Below are 24334 nucleotides of genomic sequence, written 5' to 3'. Positions count from 1 at the left end.
CCAATAACTTGAACCAATAGGAAATTACATGCATAGAATTTCTAAAATAAATTAAGGCCTTACTCTTAAATGTATTTTGCTTTCTAATTCAGATACCAAGTTTTAAAAGAATTCCATGCTGGTTTTAGGTTTCTGATTTACTTAATCACAAAACCTAATGAATTTGTCATGTAATATGTAAGTATCTAGTTGTACTAAGCTCTTGCTATGCCAGTGTCTGTTTCAGTGTTGCTATACCTGTGTGTCATGTCCAGTCACGGGTACTGGTGGCCCCTGGGCCCAGCATTGCAGATACAAACTCTTTTGGACACATTGCTGCTGGACAGAGTTGGTGGCAATGCGCGCACACACACACACACACACACACACCCTCCCTCTGTTTCTGGTTAACTATAGATACTTGGTTTGTGTCACAGGGAGCGAGAGAGGGAGGGAGAAAATTAGATGGCATACGAAGAGCTAGGGGAAGAGGAGGAGTTTGGTCCCAAAGGGAGTGCTGCATTCTGGGATGCTTGGTAATGCAGGCTGAGAATTTGGGGAATTGGAGAGAGGGTGGTTGGGTAATGTAGGGCAAAGCATAGGGTGTACTTAATATAGCAGTCAACTGAAGAATAGCAGGTAATTACACATTATTTGCTGCATGCTTTGGAGGAGGATAAGTGGCAATGAATAAGCCTGATAATACATTTTTCTTCAATGCTGTGACTCGCCCTCCAGCAAGTGGTAGACATCACACGCCTAGTGTGTCATTCCATTGCTTTCTGAGATGAGACACAAATGGAGACGGATGTAGTGATGGGGAGATTCACTGGTGTGTGTGACAATTGCTGCCTGGATGTCAGGAGGTTGAGATTCCTCACAACAAAGTGATGGCTCCTCTGACTTGTACAGTACCATAAATGTCTGGCTGGCCCACCATTTCTCTGAGAGGCATTGTACCTGTAATGCCATCCTTATTCCATTCCTTGTCGCTATTTTCTTCATATACATTCATAATTGAAGCATTGTTGGATCTTAGAATCAGTGGCCTTGACTGTCTGAGAGAACATGAATCACCCTCCCTTGCGTGCTCTTTATTTCCCTTGTGTGTTCAAGTTCTCACTCTGACCATCTGCGTACTCTCTCTCCAGCTTGGTCATTCTATACAGTAAATACCTGTCATCTGGGCTGCTCTGCCCTGTGCCTCTGCAGTGGAAACTGATCTCAGGTGGCTCACTACAACTCAATACAGCAGGCAGCCTGGCTGGCAGGCAGCCTGGCTGGCAGGCAGAGTACAGGCTGAGTACTCCACAAGGAGTCCACCAGGGCGTTGGGTTTTAATTGCTTGGATGGCAGTTCAGTTCACTATTAATGCATGATTAATCTGTTTGATGAACTACTCAAATTGTTTCAGTCGTGTATCTCCCTTGGGGACCACAAGGGTGGAAAGACATAGTGGGAGAAGACAGCAACACGGTGTGTTCCACCACTTGCTCTCTGCTCCTGTTACATGGCTGTCTTAGAAGAATGAAGCTTGGATTTAGTTTTCTCAGCTTGCGCAACGTTTCACTCAATCAGCTTTTATACTTAAGCAATAATACATGAGGCCATGTGTTAGGACATTTATCATGGCTGTGACATGGTCTCTTTCTGACTGCCATGTAAAGCACAACTACCCAAAAATGGTTGCTATGGAGGCTCTTCCCCCTTGCTAGCTAGCCAGCTACACACTTAACACAATCACTTCAGACTGAAGTTGGAAAGACAGCAAACAGCATTTTTGTTTCATTTGACTAGTTTTTCTATTGACATCTCTTTGTGTGTATATATCCAGGAAAATGATGCTGATTCATGATTTCGACCGGCAGAGAGAAGCTTTCTGTCTCGTCCCGACTCCCGACACATTCATTATTACAGTACCCAGTGGAGATCGAATTTCAATGTTGCAAATGTCGGAATGTCTCGATGCTTTTTACAGTAGCAGATGAGACGGTGGATCTGTAACCGCTAGGGTTGCAAAGGGTGAACATTTCCATGGGAAGTTAAACCTGGGAATTTGGGGAATTTTGCTTAAATTCATCAAAAAAGTTAGCTTATAACGGTGAACCTTTTTTGTGGGATACACATGGCAGTTCTAGGTCTTGTGGCATATTTTGGTTCAACTATCCCCAATTCAATGGAATTGGAACCCTCTGCATGCATAGTGTATTCTTCCATCACATGTACAGCTGATTCTCAAGATATTGCACACTAATGAGATGCTATTGAGCCCCTACACTGTCTGAGCCAAGGACTACATGCATTCTGTTAAGTTTTGACTAAAATACTGGGTGGGTGAATATATTTTTTTTATGATATACATTATTTTTTTATAACTAGTAAATAGTAGCCTACAGAAAGTGTGTTTTAAATAATTTATAATGTGTTAACAATTTCTGCTAGTCAGTTTTTGCTACCATGTGGGTTTTAGCTTGCTCGAGCCTGCTAACTGAGTGTTAATTCACCTGTTTCCATACATGTTTAATTTTAAACCATTTATCTTACAAAGCAGTTGTTTAATCTAACTGCTTAACTATTTATCGGTACATGGAATTGTATTTTTTATTTTTTTCTCGAATCTTTTACAGGAAAATGCCACGGGCACTAATCTGATGTGTCGAGACATTTCACTGCAGTTAATGTAGAAGGAAAAGCTGTGTACACTTGCAAATACTGTGCCAAATGTTATGTGAAGAATGCAACAAAAATGCAGAATCACCTGGCCAGGTGCATAAAGTTCCCTCAGCGCTCACAACAAGCTGACAGAAGTCCCTATACTTCTATTAGAAGTGAACATTATGAATCAGACATCTTATCGATAGCAACAGCTCATGGTCCTCCTTGAATCAGAAGTAGTTTTTTTTACTCAATGGAGGAACGTAGTCAGAGATGCTGATGAATTTCTTGGTCGAGCTGTGTATGCAACTGGTTCACCTCTGATGCTCACAGGCAATGTGTATTGGAAGAGATTTCTGAATGTTCTTCACCCAGCATACACCCCTCCAACCAGAGTTCAAGTGAAGGTCAAGCAAATCATAGAGAAAGCAGACTGTATTGCAATCATCTCTGATGGGTGGTCGAATGTTCGTGGGCAAGGAATAATTAGCTATATCATCTCCACCCCTCAACCAGTATTCTACAAGGGACAAGACACACCGGTCTCTACATTGCAGATGAGCTGAAGGCAGTCATCAATGACCTTGGACCACAGAATGTATTTCACGGGTGACAGACAGTGCTGCAAACATGAAGGCTGCTTGGTCTAAAGTGGAGTCCTACCCTCACATCACACCCAGTAGCTGTGTGGCTCATGCATTGAATCTGCTCCAAGGACATCATGGCACTGAAAACAATGGGTTAGGAAATGGTTAGGTCAAGTTATAGCAGCAATCTACCTCACCAAGCAAAGTGAGAAGAAGAAGAGCACCACATTGAAGCTGCCCAGCAACACCCGTTGGGGTGGTGTTGTCATCATGTTTGGCAGTCTCCTGGATGGGAAGGAGTCTCGAACAAATGTCCATATCAATCTGTTGATATGGACAGCCCCATCAAGAGGATCCTCCCGGATGATGTATTTTGGGAGAGAGTGGTAAGCAGCCTGAAACTCCTGAAACCTATAGCAGTAGCCATTGCACGGATTGAGGGAGACAATGCCATCCTGTCTGACATTGACTCTGCTTGCAGATGTAAGACAAGAAATCCGTACTGCCCTGCCCACTTCACTGTTGCTCCAAGCAGAGGAAACTGCAGTTCTGAAATGCATCAAAAAGCGTGAAGACTTCTGCCTGAAGGCCATACACGACGCAGCGTACATGTTGGACCCCAAGTATGCTGGCAAGCGCATCCTGTCTGGTGCAGAGGTCAACAAGACCTATGGTGTCATCACTACCGTGTCTCGCCACCTTGGCCTGGATGAGGGCAAGGTTCTTGGCAGTCTGGCAAAGTACACTTCCAAGCAAGGGCTTGGGGTTGGAGATACAATATGTTGGCACGACTGCCATATCTCATCAGCCACCTGGTGCAAGGGTCTTTGTGGATCTGAGGCTCTTTCCCCTGTTGCCTCGATCCTCCAAATCATACACCAACATCAGCCGCCTCAGAGCGCAACTGGTCCTTGTTTGGGAACACACACACCAAAGCACGCAACAGGCTGACCAATACAAGGGTTGAGAAATTGGTGGCCATCTGGGCAAATTTGAGGCTTTTTGAGCCTGACAACAAGCCATCTTCAACAAGGCTGGAAAGTGACAGTGAAGATGAGGCCTCAGAGTCTGATGTTCAAGAGGTGGACATTGAGGAGGTCCAGGGAGAAGACTTGGAAGCCCGAGAGGAAGACAACCAAAGCTTTAGTTTCTGGGCTATCATTTTACAGATGTACAGTGGGGGGGGAAGTATTTGATCCCCTGCTGATTTTGTACGTTTGCCCACTGGCAAAGAAAGGATCAGTTTATAATTTTAATGGTAGGTTTATTTGAACAGTGAGAGACAGAATAACAACAAAAATATCCAGAAAAACGCATGTCAAATGTTATAAATTGATTTGCATTTTAATGAGGGAAATAATTATTTGACCCCCTCTCAATCAGAAAGATTTCTGGCTCCCAGGTGTCTTTTATACAGGTAACGAGCTGAGATTAGGAGCATACTCTTAAAGGGAGTGCTCCTAACCACAACTTGTTACCTCTATAAAAGACACCTTTCCACAGAAGCAATCAATCAATCAGATTCCAAACTCTCTACCATGGCCAAGACCAAAGAGCTCTCCAAGGATGTCAGGGACAAGATTATAGACCTACACAAGGCTGGAATGGGCTACAAGACCATCGCCAAGCAGCTTGGTGAGGTGACAACATTTGGTGCGATAATTCGCACATGGAAGAAACACAAAAGAACTGTCAATATCCCTCGGCCTGGGGCTCCATGCAAGATCTCACCTCGTGGAGTTGCAATGATCATGAGAACGGTGAGGAATCAGCCCAGAACTCACGGGAGGATCTTGTCAATGATCTCAAGGCAGCTGGGACCATAGTCACCAAGAAAACAATTGGTAACACACTACGCAGTGAAGGACTGAAATCCTGCAGCGCCCGCAAGGTCCCACTGCTCAAGAATACATATACATGCCCGTCTGAAGTTTGCCAATGAACATCTGAATGACTCAGAGGACAACTGGTGAAAGTGTTGTGGTCAGATGAGACCAAAATGGAGCTCTTTGACATCAACTCAACTCGCTGTGTTTGGAGGAGAAGGAATGCTGCCTATGACCCCAAGAACACCATCTCCACCGTCAAACATGAAGGTGGAAACATTATGCTTTGGGGGTGTTTTTCTGCTAAGGGGACAGGACAACTTCACCGCATCAAAGGACGGGGCCATGTACTGTCAAATCTTGGGTGAGAACCTCCTTCCCTCAGCCAGGGCATTGAAAATGGGTCGTGGATGGGTATTCCAGCATGACAATGACCCAAAACACATGGCCAAGGCAAAAAAGGAGTGGCTCAAGAAGAAGCACATTAAGGTCCTGGAGTGGCCTAGCCAGTCTCCAGACCTTAATCCCATAGAAAATCTGTGGAGGGAGCTGAAGGTTCAAGTTGCCAAACGTCAGCCTCAAACTTAATGACTTGGAGAAGATCTGCAAAGAGGAGTGGGACAAAATCCCTCCTGAGATGTGTGCAAACCTGGTGGCCAACTACAAGAAACGTCTGACCTCTGTGATTGCCAACAAGGGTTTTGCCACCAAGTACTAAGTCATGTTTTGCAGAGGGGTCAAATACTTATTTCCCTCATTAAAATGCAAATCATTTTATAACATTTTTGACATGCGTTTTTTTTTCTGGATTTCTTTGTTATTCTGTCTCTCACTGTTCAAATAAACCTACTATTAAAATTATAGACTGACCATTTCTTTGTAAGTGGGCAAACGTACAAAATCAGCAGGGATCAAATACTTTTTTCCCCCACTTCATGTTGAAAATGTTTTTGGGAGATGCGATGGATCATTCAATATTCCCTTTTGTTCAGTGAAGTCAACTCGTAAATAAATGTTTTTATTTCTATTGGAAGGACTTAATCATTTGCAATTATGTCTCCTTATGGTAAAAGGTTTATGTTTCGGTCACCATATGATATGGTAAATATATCCAAAGCAAAAAACATCTACATTTAAATGGTATTAATTCCCATATATTCCCACGGAAAGTGTCCACCTCTGAATATTCCCCAAAATGTGCCACCCTAGTAACAGCAGTATTGTGTTGCTAGGTAATGATGCAAACAATGTCTGTTTTTCTGAATGTGTATGTTGTCTGGTATGTCATGGTATAGACTCTTACTCCAAATCACCTGTTGTATAAGGCTGGCTATAGTGGGTTAGCCATTTGAATGAAGTGAGTATTAAGTATAGCCTATAGAGATTTTTGGGGGGAATTAGACAGGATCAGTCTTTTGTATGGTGTTGCATGCTGATTGTTTCTCTCTTCCCCCCAGTGATGGACACCAAGGCGGTGTTTACTGCCCTGTACAGTGTGTGTGAGGAGAATGCTACGTTCTTCTCTGAGGGTGCTAAGGGGGCCCAGGGTGGCGCGGCACAGCGGCTGGTGGACACCATGACCCTGATCCAGGAGCACGCCCGCAGCCTGGAACCTGTCATCTCTGGCTTTGCTGCTGTCTACCATCACTTTGACTTTGACCCGCACATACCAGCCAACGGATACCGCTCTCTAGTCAAGGTAGAATGGCAGGGTTTGTGTGTCTGTGACAACTCCCTAGTTAAGAGAGATTGAGGGAGTGTGTGTTGTGTTTGTGAGCGTCCTTAGTACATGTGTGTGTGGTGCGCCTGACGTCTTAACTGGGGAAAACTCAACACCAGCATCGTATGCCTCAAGTTTATTTTTTATTCCGCTTTCTTTCTTTTTGTTGCTACCAATTGCTTGAGTGTCACGATAGAGCCTTTTCAGGCTCCCTCTTTTATTGGTGAGAAATCATGACCTTCTCTCTGCCAGCTGCTTACCTCTATTTAATAGTCTCTGAATTTCTGTCTCCACCTTTTTTATGGTCGCTCTCACTCCTTTTCTGTACCTGTTGTTTTTTGCTCTGCCATTCTTTTTTTAATGTTATTTCTCTCTCACACAAGCACTTTTCCTCCTCCCCCCTATTTCTCTCACTCCCTTCTTTTTCCTCCCACCCCTTTCCTAGGTGGTGCGCTGCTGCATTCTCCACATCATCCACAAGGGGCGCTACATCTCCACCAACCGACGCAGCATCTTCTTTCGGACAGCCCACAACGCAGGGGAGATGGAGGCCTACTGCTCGGCCCTATGTCAGCTGAGAGCCCTGCTCTACCTGGCCCAGCGACTGCTGCACGACAACAGCCACGGGAACCTCTTCTTCCACGAGGAGAGCGGCCTCAGCCAGAGCTTTGTCCGGGAGTACTCCTCCATGCACAAGGGCTGCTTCTACGGACGCTGCCTTGGATTCCAGGTGGGGGGGGGGGGGGATTGGGAGGGAGGAATACTTTTGGAATGACCTTGAGGCCCTTTTGGTTAGCCTCAGGGAAAAGTATTTTGTAGTGATTTGTGTTTCATATGTCTCTCCTCTTCCAGTTCACTCCAGCCATCCGTCCCTGTCTGCAGACCATAGCCATCGGCCTGGTGGCCTTCGGAGAGAACTACAGGCGCCACCAGTCAGGCATTGGTCAGTGGCTCCAGCAGACCTCCCTATTGATGGAAACAAAAGCCACTCAATCATTAAGTCATTCTCATTTACATCCTTAACCATTCTACTGACATGGCAACTCAGTCGACGTGAAGGGATTGTGAGGGTGAATATCAATGCTAGATACAATACATCATTAAAGGGAGACTTACTTACATTACCCATTAACCCACACACACATTTGAAATTCTTTATCTTAATCCCCAAATCACATTACAGTCTAGAAGGATTCCAACATTTCATAGGTCATGGATATATGGACACTTATGAGTACAGAAAGCACCTTCTCCATACAGCACACACAAGTAAGCATTTCACTGTTAGTCTACACCTGTTTTTGAAGGATGTGACAGCGAGCACAAACAATATGATTGAACACTGTCTTGTGCTCTATGCTGCTTCCCAGTGGAGGAAGGAGGTATTGCACCGTATGGTGAGTATCTGTCCCCCTGACCACTGCCATAGTCTGTCTGGGACATAGAGCCAGCCTTTGACATGGTCACTCTATCCCCGTGGTCACTTATTAACCAAGTCTTGGTGATTAATTAGATTAGGGGAATCTGTTTTAGTGCTGTGGTGGAACAAATAGCTATATAGTTCAGCTCTCCTGGACAACAGTTGACCACTTCTCCGTCTCATCCAGACACTCCTGTAGCTACAGGGATTGAAAGAGTTCTGTTTAACAGTAGCATGAACTGCCTCCGCTCATGGCCATCGCTCTCTCTGCCTCCCCCTCCCTGTGTTTCTGTGTCAGTGAGGTGATGTGGTGATTTGATGTGTTAGCCACTCACTCCCTCTCTTCTTCCCTGTCCCTTTTCTGTCTTTATTCATCTTTATCCATACCTATATATTTTTCCCTCTCTGCCGCTTCCACTACCTTGACCCACTCTTTTTACCTGCAACTGTTTTTATCAACCTCTCCTTCTTGCCTCCCTCCACTATCTTCTCTCCCCCCTCCCCTCTTTCTCCAGGTGTAGCAGCCAGCTCCTTCTTTACCTCAGGGAAGTACGCCATCGACCCGGAGTTAAGGGGAGCGGCGTTTGAACGCATCACTCAGAACCTGGACGTCCACTTCTGGAAGGCCTTCTGGAACATCACAGAGACCGAGGTTCTATCTGTGAGTCACTGACCACTGGACGGACCTTGGAACGGGTCGCTGGTAGAATACTCTCCCCTTGCGCTGGGATGTACAGCTCAGGGGTAGATTACTCTTCCCTTGTATGTGTTTGTCGCAGCGTTTGTCTTGTTGGGTATCTTGACTCTGTCGTTAATGCCTCTCAAAGTTATGTAGTTGCAGAGCTTGTAATACTGTCACTGTGTTTAGATTTTACTGGATGCTTTCCTGCCATGAGGAAATGCTCTCAGCTTTGTCTTTTGTCAAGTTTATTGACCTACAAATGACCGGAAGATCAAAACAAAAGAATGAAATGATATGGTGAATTATGAATGTTTATCTGATTCACCCTCTGCCTTCACTCTTTCTTTCTTGTCCCTCCTAAAGGAAAAGACTGAAACATTGCGGTGTATCTGTGACGGGTGACAAAGTAATCTTCTTCCTCCCCTCCTTGCCTTCCACTCTCCCCCTCAGAGTCTAGCCAGTATGACGTCCACCCAGGTGAAGGTGAACCGTGCCCTCTCGGTGCCCCCTGTGCCCTTTGACCTCCCGCTGGTGGCCGATCCCCACCTCACTGTCACCATAGAGGCCCCGTCGGCCCACACCGGCCCTGGCCCCGTGCAGATGAGGCTGATCTCCTACGAGCTGAGGGAGGGACAGGTAACTAAAGCCTTGTTCATATTGGCATTTTGAAGTGACTCAAATCCTATTTTTTTGAATAGCCGATTCAAATCGTACTTTTCCTGCAGTCTGAACAGCCAAAAAGTACATGGGATCGGATATTTCAAACCACCTGATGAAGAAGAGGACCAAGGCAGTTTTCATATAATACATTTAAATGCCTTTATTTGTATGGCGCGTTCAATGGAAACAAAGATTAAAAACTAGTAAGCAATACTATACACATTAAAAATTGAAATACTGTAGATAGGTTATCATATATAAATGCATATCAAGGCTAGAAGCATAATCCAAAACGTTTTGCAATGTAAACAAGTTTGTATTGGACAAATGCAGGTAGGTCCTGCTTGGTTCTTTGGTTCCTAGTGAATAAAACCCTGGTCTCATACTGGTTACATTCCAGTATCAGCTGATTCTAGTTCACTGTTGTTAGCCTTTTAAATCTGACACGCAGAACCTTTAACTGGTAGATCAAAATGTGCTGCTGTCGCCGTACTACCTTTGACAGCAGCAGTCTGACAGTGTGTATTTCTCATATTCATTTGCTTTAAGCTGTTGAGAAGCCTCTTCCTGCGTGAAATGCTCGAACATCAAGGGATTCTGTTAGTTTGCGTTTCCTTTGTCTGAGAGCAGCTGTTGTAAACAACAGTGTCTTCTCTGCTCATCCATGGCTCTTAATCCCTTCAAATCCTCACACACACTCACATTTATTTATTTGGGGAGGTATTGAACAGCAGAGCTGAGCATCTGTAGTCTGGCATTAAACCAGACATGATATTAGCCAACACGTTCAACTCACTCATTGATCCTGCTCAGTCAAAGAGCTGTTGTCTTATGTGGAGAACACAAGCGAAAGCCTCTCTGCTGTTCCCTGCTAATGTTAATGAATGGGAATGAGGATGGTGTGTTTGTGGTGGAGCTGGAAGGACCGTCAGGAGCAGAGAAAATACCACACAGCTAATCCTGACTGAAGGGATTGCTTTACAGCTCTCTGTTTGAACAAACGGACAAATCAACATCTGTAGCAATTGAAGTGAAAACAGAAATTTGATACCTTTTGATTATGATAGTGATTCTCTGGCTGTCTGTCTGTCTCCCTCCCTCCCTCCCTCCCTCCCTCCCTCCCTCCCTCCCTCCCTCCCTCTGTAGGACAGTGAGGCGTTGCTGTCCCTGTCTCGTTCTGAGGGGGGTCCAATCTCCCTGTCTCTGGGAATGAAGACCAAGCAGAGCCCCCCTTCTCGCTGGCTCCTGGTGCACTACCACGGAGGAGGCTTTGTGGCCCAGACCTCCAAGTCTCACGAGGTAACAACACATTCTGTTCTCTCTCGTTCGTTCGTTGGGAAGGAATTGACATCACGTTTCACCTTTAACCTAACTAGTGTATATTGTTATAGTTAACTGGAATCAAACCATTCTAATGAACAGTTTGGGAATTGCGTTGTTAGATGGGTACCTGGTGGTCTTGAGGATATGATTGTGTTTTCACTCCATGGCTTCCCTGTAGTGAGCCGTTCCTGCTAAAGACTGTTTAATTCATCCTGTAGGGTTGATGGACACACATGGACTTTATTTGTATCACTCTATATTATCTAGTGATTGGTGGAGGCCAGCCCCCCTTACCCCCTCTTCCACTGCTGTCTCTTTCCTCATTCCATCTCTCTCCCCCCCCCCCCCCCCCCCTGTCCTCTTGAAGTGGTCAGCTCAGCCTCTGACAGATGAGACGGGGCTGTATTATATAACCAGCAGGCTACTTTAAACCACTGAGATGCATCACCATGAAACCAGAGTGGACTGGCAGTCCCTTGATCTCCAATAGCCTAGCAACCAGAGGCTATAGGAAGTGATCTGAGGAGGAACAAGCCTGTCATGTTGAATTAGCCTGGAACTCTGCATGAAGTTATTATGGCTTAATATTACATAGGCCCTAATGGAAGATGTGTGTGATCTCTAGGCTCTCTCCTCTAACCCTGTCCTCTACACGTTCCTCCTTTCTGATTTATTATTCCCTTTGTTCTCTACTCTCCTTTGTCCTAATGACCTCTTCTGTCATTTTTGTAATCCACCCCTGCTCTTTGCTTTCTTTTCTCTCTCCCTCCTGCACTGTACCCACTCAGTTCTTCCTTCTTCCCCCTGGCCAGTGGGGAGATGGATAGAGTCTGTGAGGGCAGGAGTCTGTGGTGTGTCTCCATTTTTCACTTTTTCCCCTCCTGCCACCTTCACTCCTCCTCCTGGAGTGTTCAGGGAGATGGATAGTGTCTGAGGGCTGAAGCTCTCACACAGAGGGAGCGGTGTAGTGTGAGGGCAGAAGTCTTGATCTTGATCCAGACCCCCATTAATGGATGGGCCACAACTTAATCACTCAAGTGTGTGTCAGAGGTGCTAGCCCAGAAGCAGATTAACCACAGTGCCTGTCTCTGCAGAGGAGTGGAACTACTATTCCCTGTAACCCCGGCAGTAGGGGATGATCTGCAAGGTTATGAATAGGTGTGCCCCCCCCGTGGGCATACTTTCCACACACACCTCTCATCAGGACAGTTTAGACGCCGCCTGTTGTACTGTGGGCATTCATCTCTCTATATGGGGGCCGCTGGCAAACCTTGTGATTGTCAGCTCTGGCCAGCGGTGCTGACGGGTGTCAAAACGCATCATGTACGGACAATGGCGATCTTTCAAATTGACACGCAGGCGCACACACGCCACACCACACCACACATGTCAGCGGTGCCAGACTGGGATCCGCTATGACAGCGTGGCTTTAAGAGAGCAGGGCAGATTCCCAGGGATGGTGTTGAGGTGGTGTCTGGCAGTGTGATGTGGTCACATCCAGTCATGGGCCACTGAGGTGAGGCTCTGTGTGTATTGTTTAGAGAGGCGGAGCTGTCACTACTGACACTGTCACCGATGCTTAGAGAGAAGAGGAGAGGTGTTCGAAGGACAGGAGAGAAACTTCTGTAGAGGGCAGACTAATATTGTCAGATTAGATTTATTGTCAGATGTATGCTCTCTGACTTAGCTAAGTACTTGATGACCGCACAAGGTTCTAATAATAAAAGCAAATATTCTAAGGACGATTGATCTGAAAAGTATGTTTCTAAGAATGCTAATCACTTAGCTACCATGACATCAAATTGCATAGCAACAATGGGTTAACACCACCCCTGTGTAGTGAGAGCAAGGTTGTCATGTTGCGTTTGTGAGCACAGTGCACATACCTGATATTTTCATAACAGAATTACCAAGCCGCCACTGGAGTTCGGCAGTGTACGGTTGGGTTGGTCGTTCACCATTACAGAACCTGCACGGTGGGAATCTGATACCAGGACCTCTTCTCCTATCCTTCCCAACACCACCTCCTGTAAAGCTAGCTAGGGGGCACTAGGAAGCATTCAGAACTGCAAACAGCTCTCTTGCCTGCCCTGGTAGGGGGTTGCACCATCTATAGTAAACTCACTCCTTTCACCCCCTTTCTCTCTCAGCCATACCTGAAGAGCTGGTCTCAGGACCTTGGTGTGCCCATCCTGTCTGTGGACTACTCTCTGGCCCCTGAAGCCCCCTTCCCCAGGGCCCTGGAGGACTGCTTCTACGCCTACTGCTGGGCCATCAAGAACCACCACCTGCTGGGTAGGACAACACACTACTACCACTTTATCTAACCCTACTGCTGGGTAGGACAGCACACTACTACCACTTTATCTAACCCTACTGCTGGGCCATCAAGAACCACCACCTGCTGGGTAGGACAACACACTACTACCACTTTATCTAACCCTACTGCTGGGTAGGACAACACACTACTACCACTTTATCTAACCCTACTGCTGGGTAGGACAACACACTACTACCACTTTATCTAACCCTACTGCTGGGTAGGACAACACACCACTACCACTTTATCTAACCCTACTGCTGGGTAGGACAACACACTACTACCACTTTATCTTAGAATAGAATGATCTTTAATATCCCAGAGTGGAAAATGTCTTTGACAACATTTTGATGCTGTGTATATGTAAATAGACATGCCTGTTTTTTCAGGGGGGCTTTATTCCCAATGATCTCAATATTTACCATGGATACTTCCTGGTACCTAATAGAATATTATGATAGAAAGCTAAAAACTTGGAACTCACTCAGCTGAAGGTCATAGTCTCAACTTATGTCTCAATTATAAAACATTGTGGGACAGGATTAAACATCGCCCCATATAGACACGGGCACAGAGTGGGATTTTAGTCAGCTTTTCTCCTTTCTCTCCCTCTTTCTCTCTCTCTCGCCTCAATCTTCTGACTCTCCTCGCTCTCAGGTTGGACGGGGGAGAATGTGTGTCTGGCCGGTGACAGTGCTGGTGGTAACCTGTGTATTACAACATCGATGCGCGCTGCGTCTCATGGTGTGCGAATGCCTGATGGCATCGTAGCTGCCTACCCTGCCATCCTGCTCACCGCCTACGCCTCGCCCTCCCGCCTGCTCACCCTCTTCGACCCCCTACTGCCCCTCAGTGTGCTCTCCAGGTGTCTCAGCGCCTACGCAGGTACGGCTGTGTGAGAGGGAGCAGAGATGATTTACTGCCCCTGAGTGTAGTGCGTGGTGTTTGTGTATGCCAATCAATGCTGGTATGATGGGTACCACATTTCCCCCCTCCCTCCCTCCCTCCCCATCCTCTCCCCCAGGTGAGGAGCCCCAGGCGGAGAAGCGGGTGGAGAAGGTGAGCACTCTGAGCATGGTGAGGAGAGACACGGCCCTGCTGCTCAGAGACTTCAAACAGGGAGCTTCCAACTGGATCCACTCCCTACTGGACCCCAACAGAGCCGCTACCACGTCATCAACAGGTAGGTACACCTGTGTGTGTGTGTGTGTTGGAGAGGGTCTGGGGTGTGTGTCTTGTGGTGAGAGGGTATGTATGTACTTGTGTTCACGCATCTTTGTGTCTGACTGAGGTGAAATAATATTTTCCTATTACCGGAATGGCCATGTATGTAGGATTTGTATTGAAATTGATATCCATAGTTAACATCTAATTAACCAATCAATCACCCACGGCCACCACCCTGTTACGTCACACCCTCATCTATACATATCAGTTCACTGCTTCGTCTCAGGCCACAGAAGGCTCTCACCACTAATTGTGTTGAAACCCTGCAGTAAGCAGACTATTCCAGGAGTCACCATGTTACCTGCCACCCAGCAGCTGTTGGCCAGACTAATGACTGTGTCATTGGGAGCTGTACATTATTAAAGGCCATGATGGGGAGTTCATTATTAATAGAAGAGCTCAGTGAGTACAGCTTTGAGAACAGACAAGCCATGACACCGCTTACAGCTGTGTTGTGACAGGGAGATCATATCGTAATAACACCATTATTGCTTAAAGCTAGAATCCGCAGTTGAAACGATAACAAAGTGGGCACCTCGCCTCTGTTTTGGTAAAAAGCTGAGGGATGGGCCTGGAGCAATGTAACCACTCAAATTCAAACTGTATATGGCTATGGATGGAAGGACTTACAACCCATGTGATAACAATTGTAGTTTTAATCATGTTTTAAAGCTTTACGGTGTTAGTTTACATTTATATCATTTACAAACATTGGGGTGAAATAAGATTGTGGGGTTCTGATGGGGTTTGACAGTTGAACTAAGCTCACAAGGCATTTTTAAGTTATATTCTTCAACTATCAATAATTTATTAGTCCAAAAATGAATGTAGTATCTAATGGTTCTAGCTTTTATTATCCATCTCCCGATAACCACACGTCCCTCACTCCCGCCTCTTCTCACCGTCCTCCAATCATGTCTTCATTGATGTTTCCCTGGTCCATAATGGCCTCAGTCTGTCTCTCACTCTCACTCTGTCTTATTTTGGTTTGTCAATGACTTTCTCTTCTCTCTCTTCTTCAGACGTGTCTTCGTCAGTGAGGAAGAGTGTGACTGAGGCATCCATCAGCTCGCCCCACTCGGACCCCCCCGAGCCCCCTGAGCATCCCTCGGACTTCTCCCTGAGGAGAGAGTCTCTGAAGAGCCTGGCAGGCCACGCCAACAACACCCCTGCCGCTGCCCCCACCACACCTGCCTACAATGCAATGGTGTTCCCCGAACCCACAGTATGATACTCACTGAGTTTCCCTTAATAACAGATGTAGGATCAGATTACCCTCCCCAAATCTGAACCCTGACCATTTTTGGGGTGGGGTGGGGGGGGGTGGTGTGTGTGTGTGTGTGTTAAACTGACTTCAGATCAGTGTGGCAGCTTCATCCTTACTACTTTTACAACAACTTCAGACACACTTGTCACTGAATTGTTGGTGTTTGTCTTAACTAAGCCTCTCTGAATCATTTATGCAAATAGATGGTGATCAAGCTGCTTGTCTTGTTCCCTCCTCCACAGATTTAACTGGTGGAGGCAGGCAGAACTGTGTGTCTGAGTGTAACCTCTAGTGTGTCAGTATGGGGATAATCTGTGTTTCTTTAAAGCCAGTATGAATGCCTCTGTCTACAGGGGGAATAATGAAGAACTGTCGCAGTGAAACATGTCAATGTTTGTTCCTGTGATTTGAAATGGGGAAAAAATATACTTGAGGCTTGTAGATTCTTAGAACAAGTGTCTGGTCCCAACGGAAAGACCCATCAGTATGATCCAGTATCATCAGGTTTCCACAGTCCTGGTCTTAGACTAGTGTTAACTTATGTATTTCCATGGTAATCTATTTTTCCTGTACCCCTCCAGCCTGACAACGTGAGCTTCTTCCTCTCCAAAGAGGTGGTGGTGTCCATGTCGGATGCTCTGTCTTCTGTTGCCATAGCGCCCCCTGAGGGGGAGGAGGGCGTGGTGCTGGAGCACCCTCGGGAGTTCCCCCTGGGCTTCGAACCGCTGCGTTCTGAGCGGCTGGCTGAGATGAAGCTGGCCACCTCGCCTGTCATCAGGAACCCCTACATGTCTCCTCTACTGGCCCCCGACAGCATGCTGAGAGGACTGCCCCCCATACACCTAGTGGTGAGAGGGAGGAAGGTGGTGGGAGGGAAATGGAGTTGAGGACTGGCTTGTCCCAATCCTTTTTGGGTCTTTTCCATCAATTATAATGTTTTACTTGATCCTATAATATCCTCTTTGACTCTGTTGTTTTATCTCTCCTTCTCCCCCTAGGCCTGTGCGCTAGACCCCATGCTGGATGACTCTGTGATGTTTGCCAAGCGCCTGAGGAACGTAGATCAGCCAGTCACCCTGTGTGTGGTGGACGACCTCCCCCACGGCTTTCTCAGCCTATCACAGCTCTCCAGGGAGACTAGGGAAGCGGCTAACGTCTGCGTCGACAGAATCAGGGACGTCTTTGACCAGAAGGACTCGCCCCAGGAGCCGCGTATGCACCGCAAGCTGGAAAGGACCAATCGCCGTGCTTCCTCTGTTGCCAAGGGTGACCCAGAGAAACTCTTTGCAGCACCCATTCAGGAGGAGGAGCTGCTGGTTGCCAGGGGAGGGGCTCTAGTTCCAGATGGGGAGGGGTTAGTTGGCGTGGCAGCACAGAACAACAATAATGTCATGGGATAAAGGCATAATCAGGGGTTTGCTAGACGAAGAGTGCTGTTTGTCAAAGGATTTAAAAGGGGGAGATTTGGGAGAGGAGAAGAGAATAGAGCGAAGGAAAAACAGCAGGAGGAGGATATGCAGAAGGAGTTGGTAGAGTGCCCAGTTTTGGAGAGACAGAATGAAGCACCCATGGATAGAGAGAAGGACAGCAAGTACTGAATGCAACCTCTTCAGCTTTCAAACTCTCAATTGCTGTTTAGCACCATGCGCAGCGACATGTTGCCCATACTGGTTGAACACACACACACACACACTAAACCACTTTGCCTTTTGGTCTGCTGCATTGTGCTTGGTGTAGAACTGTGAGTTTGGAGCCTGGACATTATCAAACAGCACAGAGCGTTGTGGTGAATGGTCGATCCATCTCCCTATAGAAGACTATTCCAGTCACTAATCAGATAGTGGTAGATGTGCAATGAGCGCCTACATAGTGCCATCACAACTTAATGGCCACTTGTCTTTTAGGGAGCCACTCTAAATCAAGCTTAATAACTGTAGAACTCTGAGGTCTGTTAAACTAGTTGGTTGTGAATACTGCCGCTGTTCGGTCACTTACTCTGCTGATTGGCCCATCAATAGGACGCTGCCGTGCTAAAAACAACAAACTTAGAAACTGGAAGGATTTCGTAGTACCTTGAAATTCCACAGAAATTGTTATCCATAATTGCTCTTATTATGCCATAGTATTCCTTCTTATTTGTATTTATTGTGTGTGTATACTCATATTGTATTTTTTTTTTTACCCTGGATTATAGTTATACCTGTTTGTTCAAGGCTTTTAAGAGCATATTGTGAGGTGGATGCTAAGTTATGTTCCTAGCTGTGTAGTGCCATACTCTGTGGCTGCTCATTCCTAGTTGTTCAAAGTAGCCAAATGTTAACCTCTACCACACTCACTGTAGTGACTAGTGGTCAGTTAGCCGTTACCCACCCAACCAGTCTCCTCATAGTGAGATTTGGCTGAGGGTTGATATTATGAGGCCAATATAATTTCTATATGCTGGGCTTTCTTTTAAACGGATATATTATAACTAGCCAATCATGAATAGCTAATGCAATATTATAGCTGCATTTTCATTGATCAGTGCAATCAACAGGATTCAGTGGAGCAATGATGATGATATTGTGTTGGATTTAAGTCACTGTTGTGGGGGCAAAGCATCAAGTCAGTCATTTTTGATTTGATCAATTTTATTGACGCCAAGTAATTACGTCTTATGATTTTAAGTCTCTTGTGCTCAGCCTTTGTTGCCATCTAATATAAATCACTTAGCTGTCTATAGACTGGCTTTAGAAGCAGATGTTTTTTAAAAGACTGGAAATCCTTTCTCTATTTGCACAGTGAATAACTTCAATACGAAAGCCTGAAGCAGACAGATCCACTGCCCATCTCTTCATACTATATCTGTACATCACTGCACTGACTGCCAAAAACGCAGCCCTCTATCCCAGGATGCAGTGCGTTACACTGCCACAGCCCTTGAGCCAGGGGACGTCCTGCTTGCTGACCCATTTCTGCATCTCTGTCCAAATCACACAGGATCCATTCTGCTCCAACAGCCTGTACCGAGCGAGCAGGAGAATCTAGAACAAGCCTGATAGTGAGCTCATACTCACTGAACAGGTGACTTCTCTAGTTAGAGAATGTCTTTCTTTAGGACATTCTACAGTGGCTGACTGATAATCTGTGTGTTCTACACCATCTTTACCCCGTGCAAATACTCAGTGGCTGACTGATAATCTGTGTGTTCTACACCATCTTTACCCCGTGCAAATACTCAGTGGCTGACTGATAATCTGTGTGTTCTACACCATCTTTACCCTGTGCAAATACTCAGGGGCTGATGCTGCTACTACGTTTTACTGAATCTGATACTTGATATGGCCTCTGTCTAGCTTGTTGAGAAAGAATGATTCACATTCTCCCCCCACCAGACGAGCAGGGTTTATCCAGCACAAGGTCATTATCTACTTTATGATTCTGTGTCCTGTTTGCTGCCAGTGCTTATTGCAGCATTTTGAGGCAGGCTGATAGAAATGAAAAGACCTGTTAAGTGATTCCCTTGAATACCTTCACGGTTCTTGTTTTTAGAAGTCTTGTGTTTAATGGTTGCTGGTTATGATCATTTCACACTTTTTCATTGTAAGTTAAGTGTAAATGTGTGTTTCGTGTGTCTGTCTGTGTTTAGTGCCCGTGTGAGTGTCTGGTAAGTGGATTCTGTATGTGTATCAATGACTCTAACATTGCACGTGTTTGTCAGTGCTTGTGTGGGTGGAACATCTACCATCTTTGAAACATGATTGTGTTTTTAATTGTAGCAGTAAAGCAGCACGTGGGTGTATGGGACCATGAGTTGCAACCCAAGCCCCTGAATCTCATGGGTGTTGTACAGTACACTATTGGTTAGCCAAGCAGGACTTCTGAGATCCCATTTAACATGCATTCTGTCAGCCATCCATTACTAGGTCCTTGATGAATACAGTTCTCATTGTGCTCTAGCAACATGACTGATCATGCATATTGAGATTTAGTAGCCTGGCGTCTCCATTGCCAGAGTAGATATCATAACCCCACACCCAACCAGCACCACTCCAGGCCCTATGGGATGCCCTGAATGGCTCCTATAGACTACTAGCGCCCCCAATGAGCAAGGCTAGTACAGCCCTCTGACCCATCTATGGAGCTGTGTAATGGTGGGTTAGAACCGCTTGGTGGTTTATGACCAAATCCTTTTTATTTGGGTTGTGGCTTTAGACCAGGTCCTGGTCAGAAACATTGCTCTTGTTTTCTTGATGGGTCACAATAAATGATTTTATATGGGTCACAGTGCAATAAGCTGCTCTTTTAATGGCTACCAATCCTTCACCTGATCTGAGAGGAGGGCACCACACAGGAGAAATCCATGGCATGGTGCTAGCCCATCAGTTGGTCTCGTGAGGTTACCGCCGTCTTGTTTTCACCTTCCTAGTCCTCTCCTATTGGTTGTCAGGAAAGGTAAGGAGCCATTTGAGAGCATTGGAACATGGCCTCCCTCCATATGTGGGCCAACCACTGTTTCTATGCCTCTAGAGGATTGATGCATCATGCATTTGTGTGCATGTTGCTGCGTTCAAAACAACTTGGAGCTTGGAAAAATGGTCAAATCATGACGTGAGTGATCTTCAGGTCGCAAAGTCGGAGTTCTAGAAAGAGGCCCAAGATTCCGAGTTGGATGAAGGTTGTCGGAGATCGCTTTTTTTTTCTCCCTCGAGTTCCCAGTTGTTTTGAATGCTCGGAAGTCGGAGAATTTCCGAGTTCCTAGTTGTTTTGGGCAGTATGCACCTCTTTTGGGTCTTGAAATGCAAAATGGCTGAAGTAGTGTGGAGTAATTTAATGTGGCTTTATGTGTTTTGATTGTACATCAACCATTTCCCTCATGTATAGGCTATTTATACTGGATTCAACATCTCTTAGCCCGGGATATCTTTAGCTCTAGGCTAACATGAAACATGCAGTGTGAAAAGCCTATTATTCAACATATCTAAAAGCTGTTAAGGTCAAGTACCTGGTCAAATGTTACCCTACACACAGCTATGCAGTAACGCACCAGCATCCTTTACTAGGTTTTATCTCCTGTCTTTGCTGAGCCATGTCTGTTTTTCAATCTAAAATTTGGTCTTGGTTGAAATGCTTTCGATCATCCCTGAGGCTAGAGTTATGCAAGGCTATTTTCCATTTACATTTGGTCATTTAGCAGACGGCATACCACTTAGTTTGTGTAGATTCCACAATGCTCTAGGCAATCTGGTCACTTGAGAATCATTTCCTTGACTAGAAATGACCTCGACTGCCTGCTTTGCAGAATGTGTTCTTCTTTATAGGAAATGTTTTTCTTTATTATTTTGTCCCACTTAGACCAGGGGTTCTGTAGAGATACTGCCGGGCATCCGCAGCCAGACAAATTTCACCAATTATACATTTTTCAACTCAGCTATTTCCCCCCCAAAAATGTTTTTGTTGTTGTACATAAATGCACTTTAAGCTTTAAACTGCAGTTTTCTCTCTGCCTCATGGCAGTGTCGATTGCAGGATATTACCTTTAAAGCAGTAATTTGCTTGAGAATTGCAACATTTTCACTCCGATGCCAACAGGCGGGCCCTTTGAAATGTTCTTTCCCCAGGCCCGAGACTTGGTTCGTTCAGCCATAAACTGCGGAAGTCATAACTCTTTGTAGACTATTTTTATCGCACTCGAGTTATGATTATGAGGGGATCCTGATAAATTTGCTATCACAAAAGGGGTCCCCTCCCCAGACCCAAAACGTTTGCGAACCCCTGACTTAGACAATACCACCTGTGTGATAAAGTGTATGTTAGATTAAGGCTTGAAACAGAACCAAAGATTGCGTGTAGTTTTATATGAAACTTGCTATCACTGTCATTGACATTAGTAACAGACATTTTGGCCTGGGTTGATGTCTGTGTGTCCTGGTAGCTGTGTCATTGAGATCTGCATAGTAGCTCTCTGTTTGCACTTTATGGAACAAGATACTGTGGTTAATATAGAGCTATTTAAGATGACTATTTTATTAAAACCTACACAAAGCCATAGACTGGAAGAAAATGTTTTGAAGTTTACTTGTTTTTTATTTTACAACACCACAAGTGCAACCATGTGAATAAAAAAGATGAATCTATATTACAAAAATAAAATATATCCTGTATAGATATTTTTTACTTTCACTTGTTATTCCATTTATTTTATTTTTGACTCCTGTAATGTCTCTTTACAGGATTGGTTGAATGTTTCACATATGCATTGAGTATTTTTGTCTCTTGTAACCCTTGTTTTCCCTCTGTTCATTTTTTTGGGAATAAATATATTCTCCCAAACGTGTTCCATCCGTATTTATTTCGAAGTTGAAATACGGAATTGGGGCAACAGACATTTTGTGACCTATGGGTAAATCCATTACCTGTCATTCAAATCTTAAACATAATTACAAGGCTGTTTCAACAAGCTTATTCTGTTTATCAATCTGACTGACACAGTCAGGTCTATAAATATTTGTACATTGGCCGAGTTATTATAATTTTGGCTCTGTACGCCACCACAATGGATTTATTTGAATGGAAACAAGATGAGCTGAAGTTGCAGGCTTTCAAATTGGGTGAACGGTGTAGGAATTACAGCATGTTTTATAGCCCTAAACACTTCAGAATTCATCCTGCTGCTTTTGTTAGCAATCACATCAATAAATACAAGGGAACCAGTTCCATTGGCAGCCATACATGTCCACTCCATAACACTACCTCCACCATGATTCACAGATGAGGTGGTATGCGTTGGATCATGAGCAGTTCCTTCCCTTCTCCATACTCTTCTCTTTCCCCCGGTTGTGCAGACCGCACCACCCTCTGGAGAGCCCTGCGGTTGTGAGCGGTGCAGTTGCCATACCAGGTGGTGATAAAGCCCGACAGGATGCTCTCAATTGTGCACCTGTAAAAGTTAGTGGGGTTTTCGGTGACAAGACACATTTTTCCAGCCTCCTGAGTTTGAAGAGGCCCTGTTGTAACTTCTTCACCACACTGTCTGTGTGTGTGTGGACCATTTCAAATCAAATTTAAGTGTATTTGTCACGTACGCCAAATACAACAGGTGTGGACTTTACAGTGAAATACTTACTTACAGGCTCTAACCAACCGCTCAATTTTTAAGTAAAAAAAAAGGTATTAGATGAACAATAGATAAGTTAAGAAATAAAAATAACAGTAGCGAGGCTATATACAGGCACCGGTTAGTCGGTATGGTTAAAGTGGCTATGCATATATGATAAACAGAGTAGCAGTAGCGTAAAAGAGGGGTTGGCGGGTGGTGGGAAACATTGGCTACCTGGCAGTCCAGGTAGCCAATGTGCGGGGACACCGGTTAGTCGGTATAATTGAGGAAGTATGTACATGAATGTATTGTTAAAGTGACTATGCATATATTATAAACCGAGAGTAGCAGCAGCGTAAAAGAGGGATGGGGGGGGGGTCACACAATGCAAATTGTCCAGGTAGCCATTTGATTACCTGTTCAGGAGTCATGGCTTGGGGGTAAAAAAAAACAAAAAACTGTTGAGAGCCTTTTGGTCCTAGACTTGGCACTCCGGTACCGCTTGCCATGCGGTAGTAGAGAGAACAGTCTATGACTGGGGTGGCTGGGGTCTTTGACAATTTTTAGGGCCTTCCTCTGACACGACCTGGTGTAGAGGTCCTGGATGGCAGGCAGCTTAGCCCCAGTGATGTACTGGGCCGTACACACTACCCTCTGTAGTGCCTTGCAGTTGGAGGCCGAGCAGTTGCCGTACCAGGAAGTGATGCAACCAGTCAGGATGCTCTCGATGTTGCAGCTGTAGAACCTTTTCAGGATCTGAGGACCCATGCCAAAACTTTTTAGTTTCCTGAGGGGGAATAGGCTTTGTCGTGCCCTCATCACGACTGTCTTGGTGTGTTTGGACCTTTCTAGTTTGTTGGTGATGTGGACGCCAAGGAACTTGAAGCTCTCAACCTGCTCCACTACAGCCCCGTCGATGAGAATGGGGCCGTGCTCGGTCCTCCTTTTCCTGTAGTCTACAATCATCTCCTTAGTCTTGGTTACGTTGAGGGATAGGTTGTTATTCTGGCACCACCCGGCCAGGTCTCTGATCTCCTCCCTGTAGGCTGTCTCGTCATTGTTGGTAATCAAGCCTACCACTGTAGTGTCGTCTGAAAACTTGATGATTGAGTTGGAGGCGTGCATGGCCACGCAGCCATGGGTGAACAGGGAGTACTGGAGGGGGCTGAGAACACACCCTTGTGGGGCCCCAGTGTTAAGGATCAGCGGAGTGGAGATGTTGTTTCCTACCTTCACCACCTGTGGGCGGCCTGTCAGGAAGTCCAGGACCCAGTTGCACAGGGGCGGGGTCGAGACCCAGGGTCTCAAGCTTGATGAGTTTGGAGGGTACTACGGTAATGAATGCTGAGATGTAGTCAATGAACAGCATTCTTACATAGGTATTCCTCTTGTCCAGATGGGATAGGGCAGTGTGATTGCGTCATCTGTGGACCTATTGGGGCGGTAAGCAAATTGGAGTGGGTCTAGGGTGACCGGTAGGGTGGAGGTGATATGATCATTGACTAGTCTCTCAAAGCACTTCATGATGACAGAAGTGAATGCTACAGGGCGTTAAGTCATTTAGTTCAGTTACCTTAGCTTTCTTGGGAA

The 24334-nt window shown here is 45.6% G+C and overlaps 1 protein-coding gene across 2 annotated transcripts in view; it reads left to right on the top strand.

Annotated features, from left to right (window-relative positions):
• The window catches only part of LOC106605704 (hormone-sensitive lipase), a 41892-nt gene extending 20064 nt beyond the window's left edge, over positions 1-21828 (top strand). For both annotated transcript variants that reach the window (XM_045718694.1, XM_045718695.1), the window contains 12 exons: positions 6505-6746; positions 7213-7497; positions 7620-7710; positions 8703-8848; positions 9320-9505; positions 10676-10828; positions 13003-13147; positions 13830-14057; positions 14197-14355; positions 15422-15624; positions 16248-16514; positions 16665-21828. In XM_045718694.1, the coding sequence (XP_045574650.1) occupies positions 6505-6746; positions 7213-7497; positions 7620-7710; positions 8703-8848; positions 9320-9505; positions 10676-10828; positions 13003-13147; positions 13830-14057; positions 14197-14355; positions 15422-15624; positions 16248-16514; positions 16665-17066 (2507 nt within the window). In that variant the 3' untranslated portion in view covers positions 17067-21828. The remainder of the gene's footprint in view (positions 1-6504; positions 6747-7212; positions 7498-7619; positions 7711-8702; positions 8849-9319; positions 9506-10675; positions 10829-13002; positions 13148-13829; positions 14058-14196; positions 14356-15421; positions 15625-16247; positions 16515-16664) is intronic.
• Positions 21829-24334: the final 2506 nt, after the last annotated feature.

The sequence above is a fragment of the Salmo salar genome, chromosome ssa05 (assembly GCF_905237065.1).
Source record: "Salmo salar chromosome ssa05, Ssal_v3.1, whole genome shotgun sequence".
Lineage (NCBI taxonomy): Eukaryota > Metazoa > Chordata > Actinopteri > Salmoniformes > Salmonidae > Salmo > Salmo salar.
The sequence above is the reverse complement of the archived record's forward strand: the minus strand, read 5'-3'. Positions and strand labels throughout refer to the sequence as shown.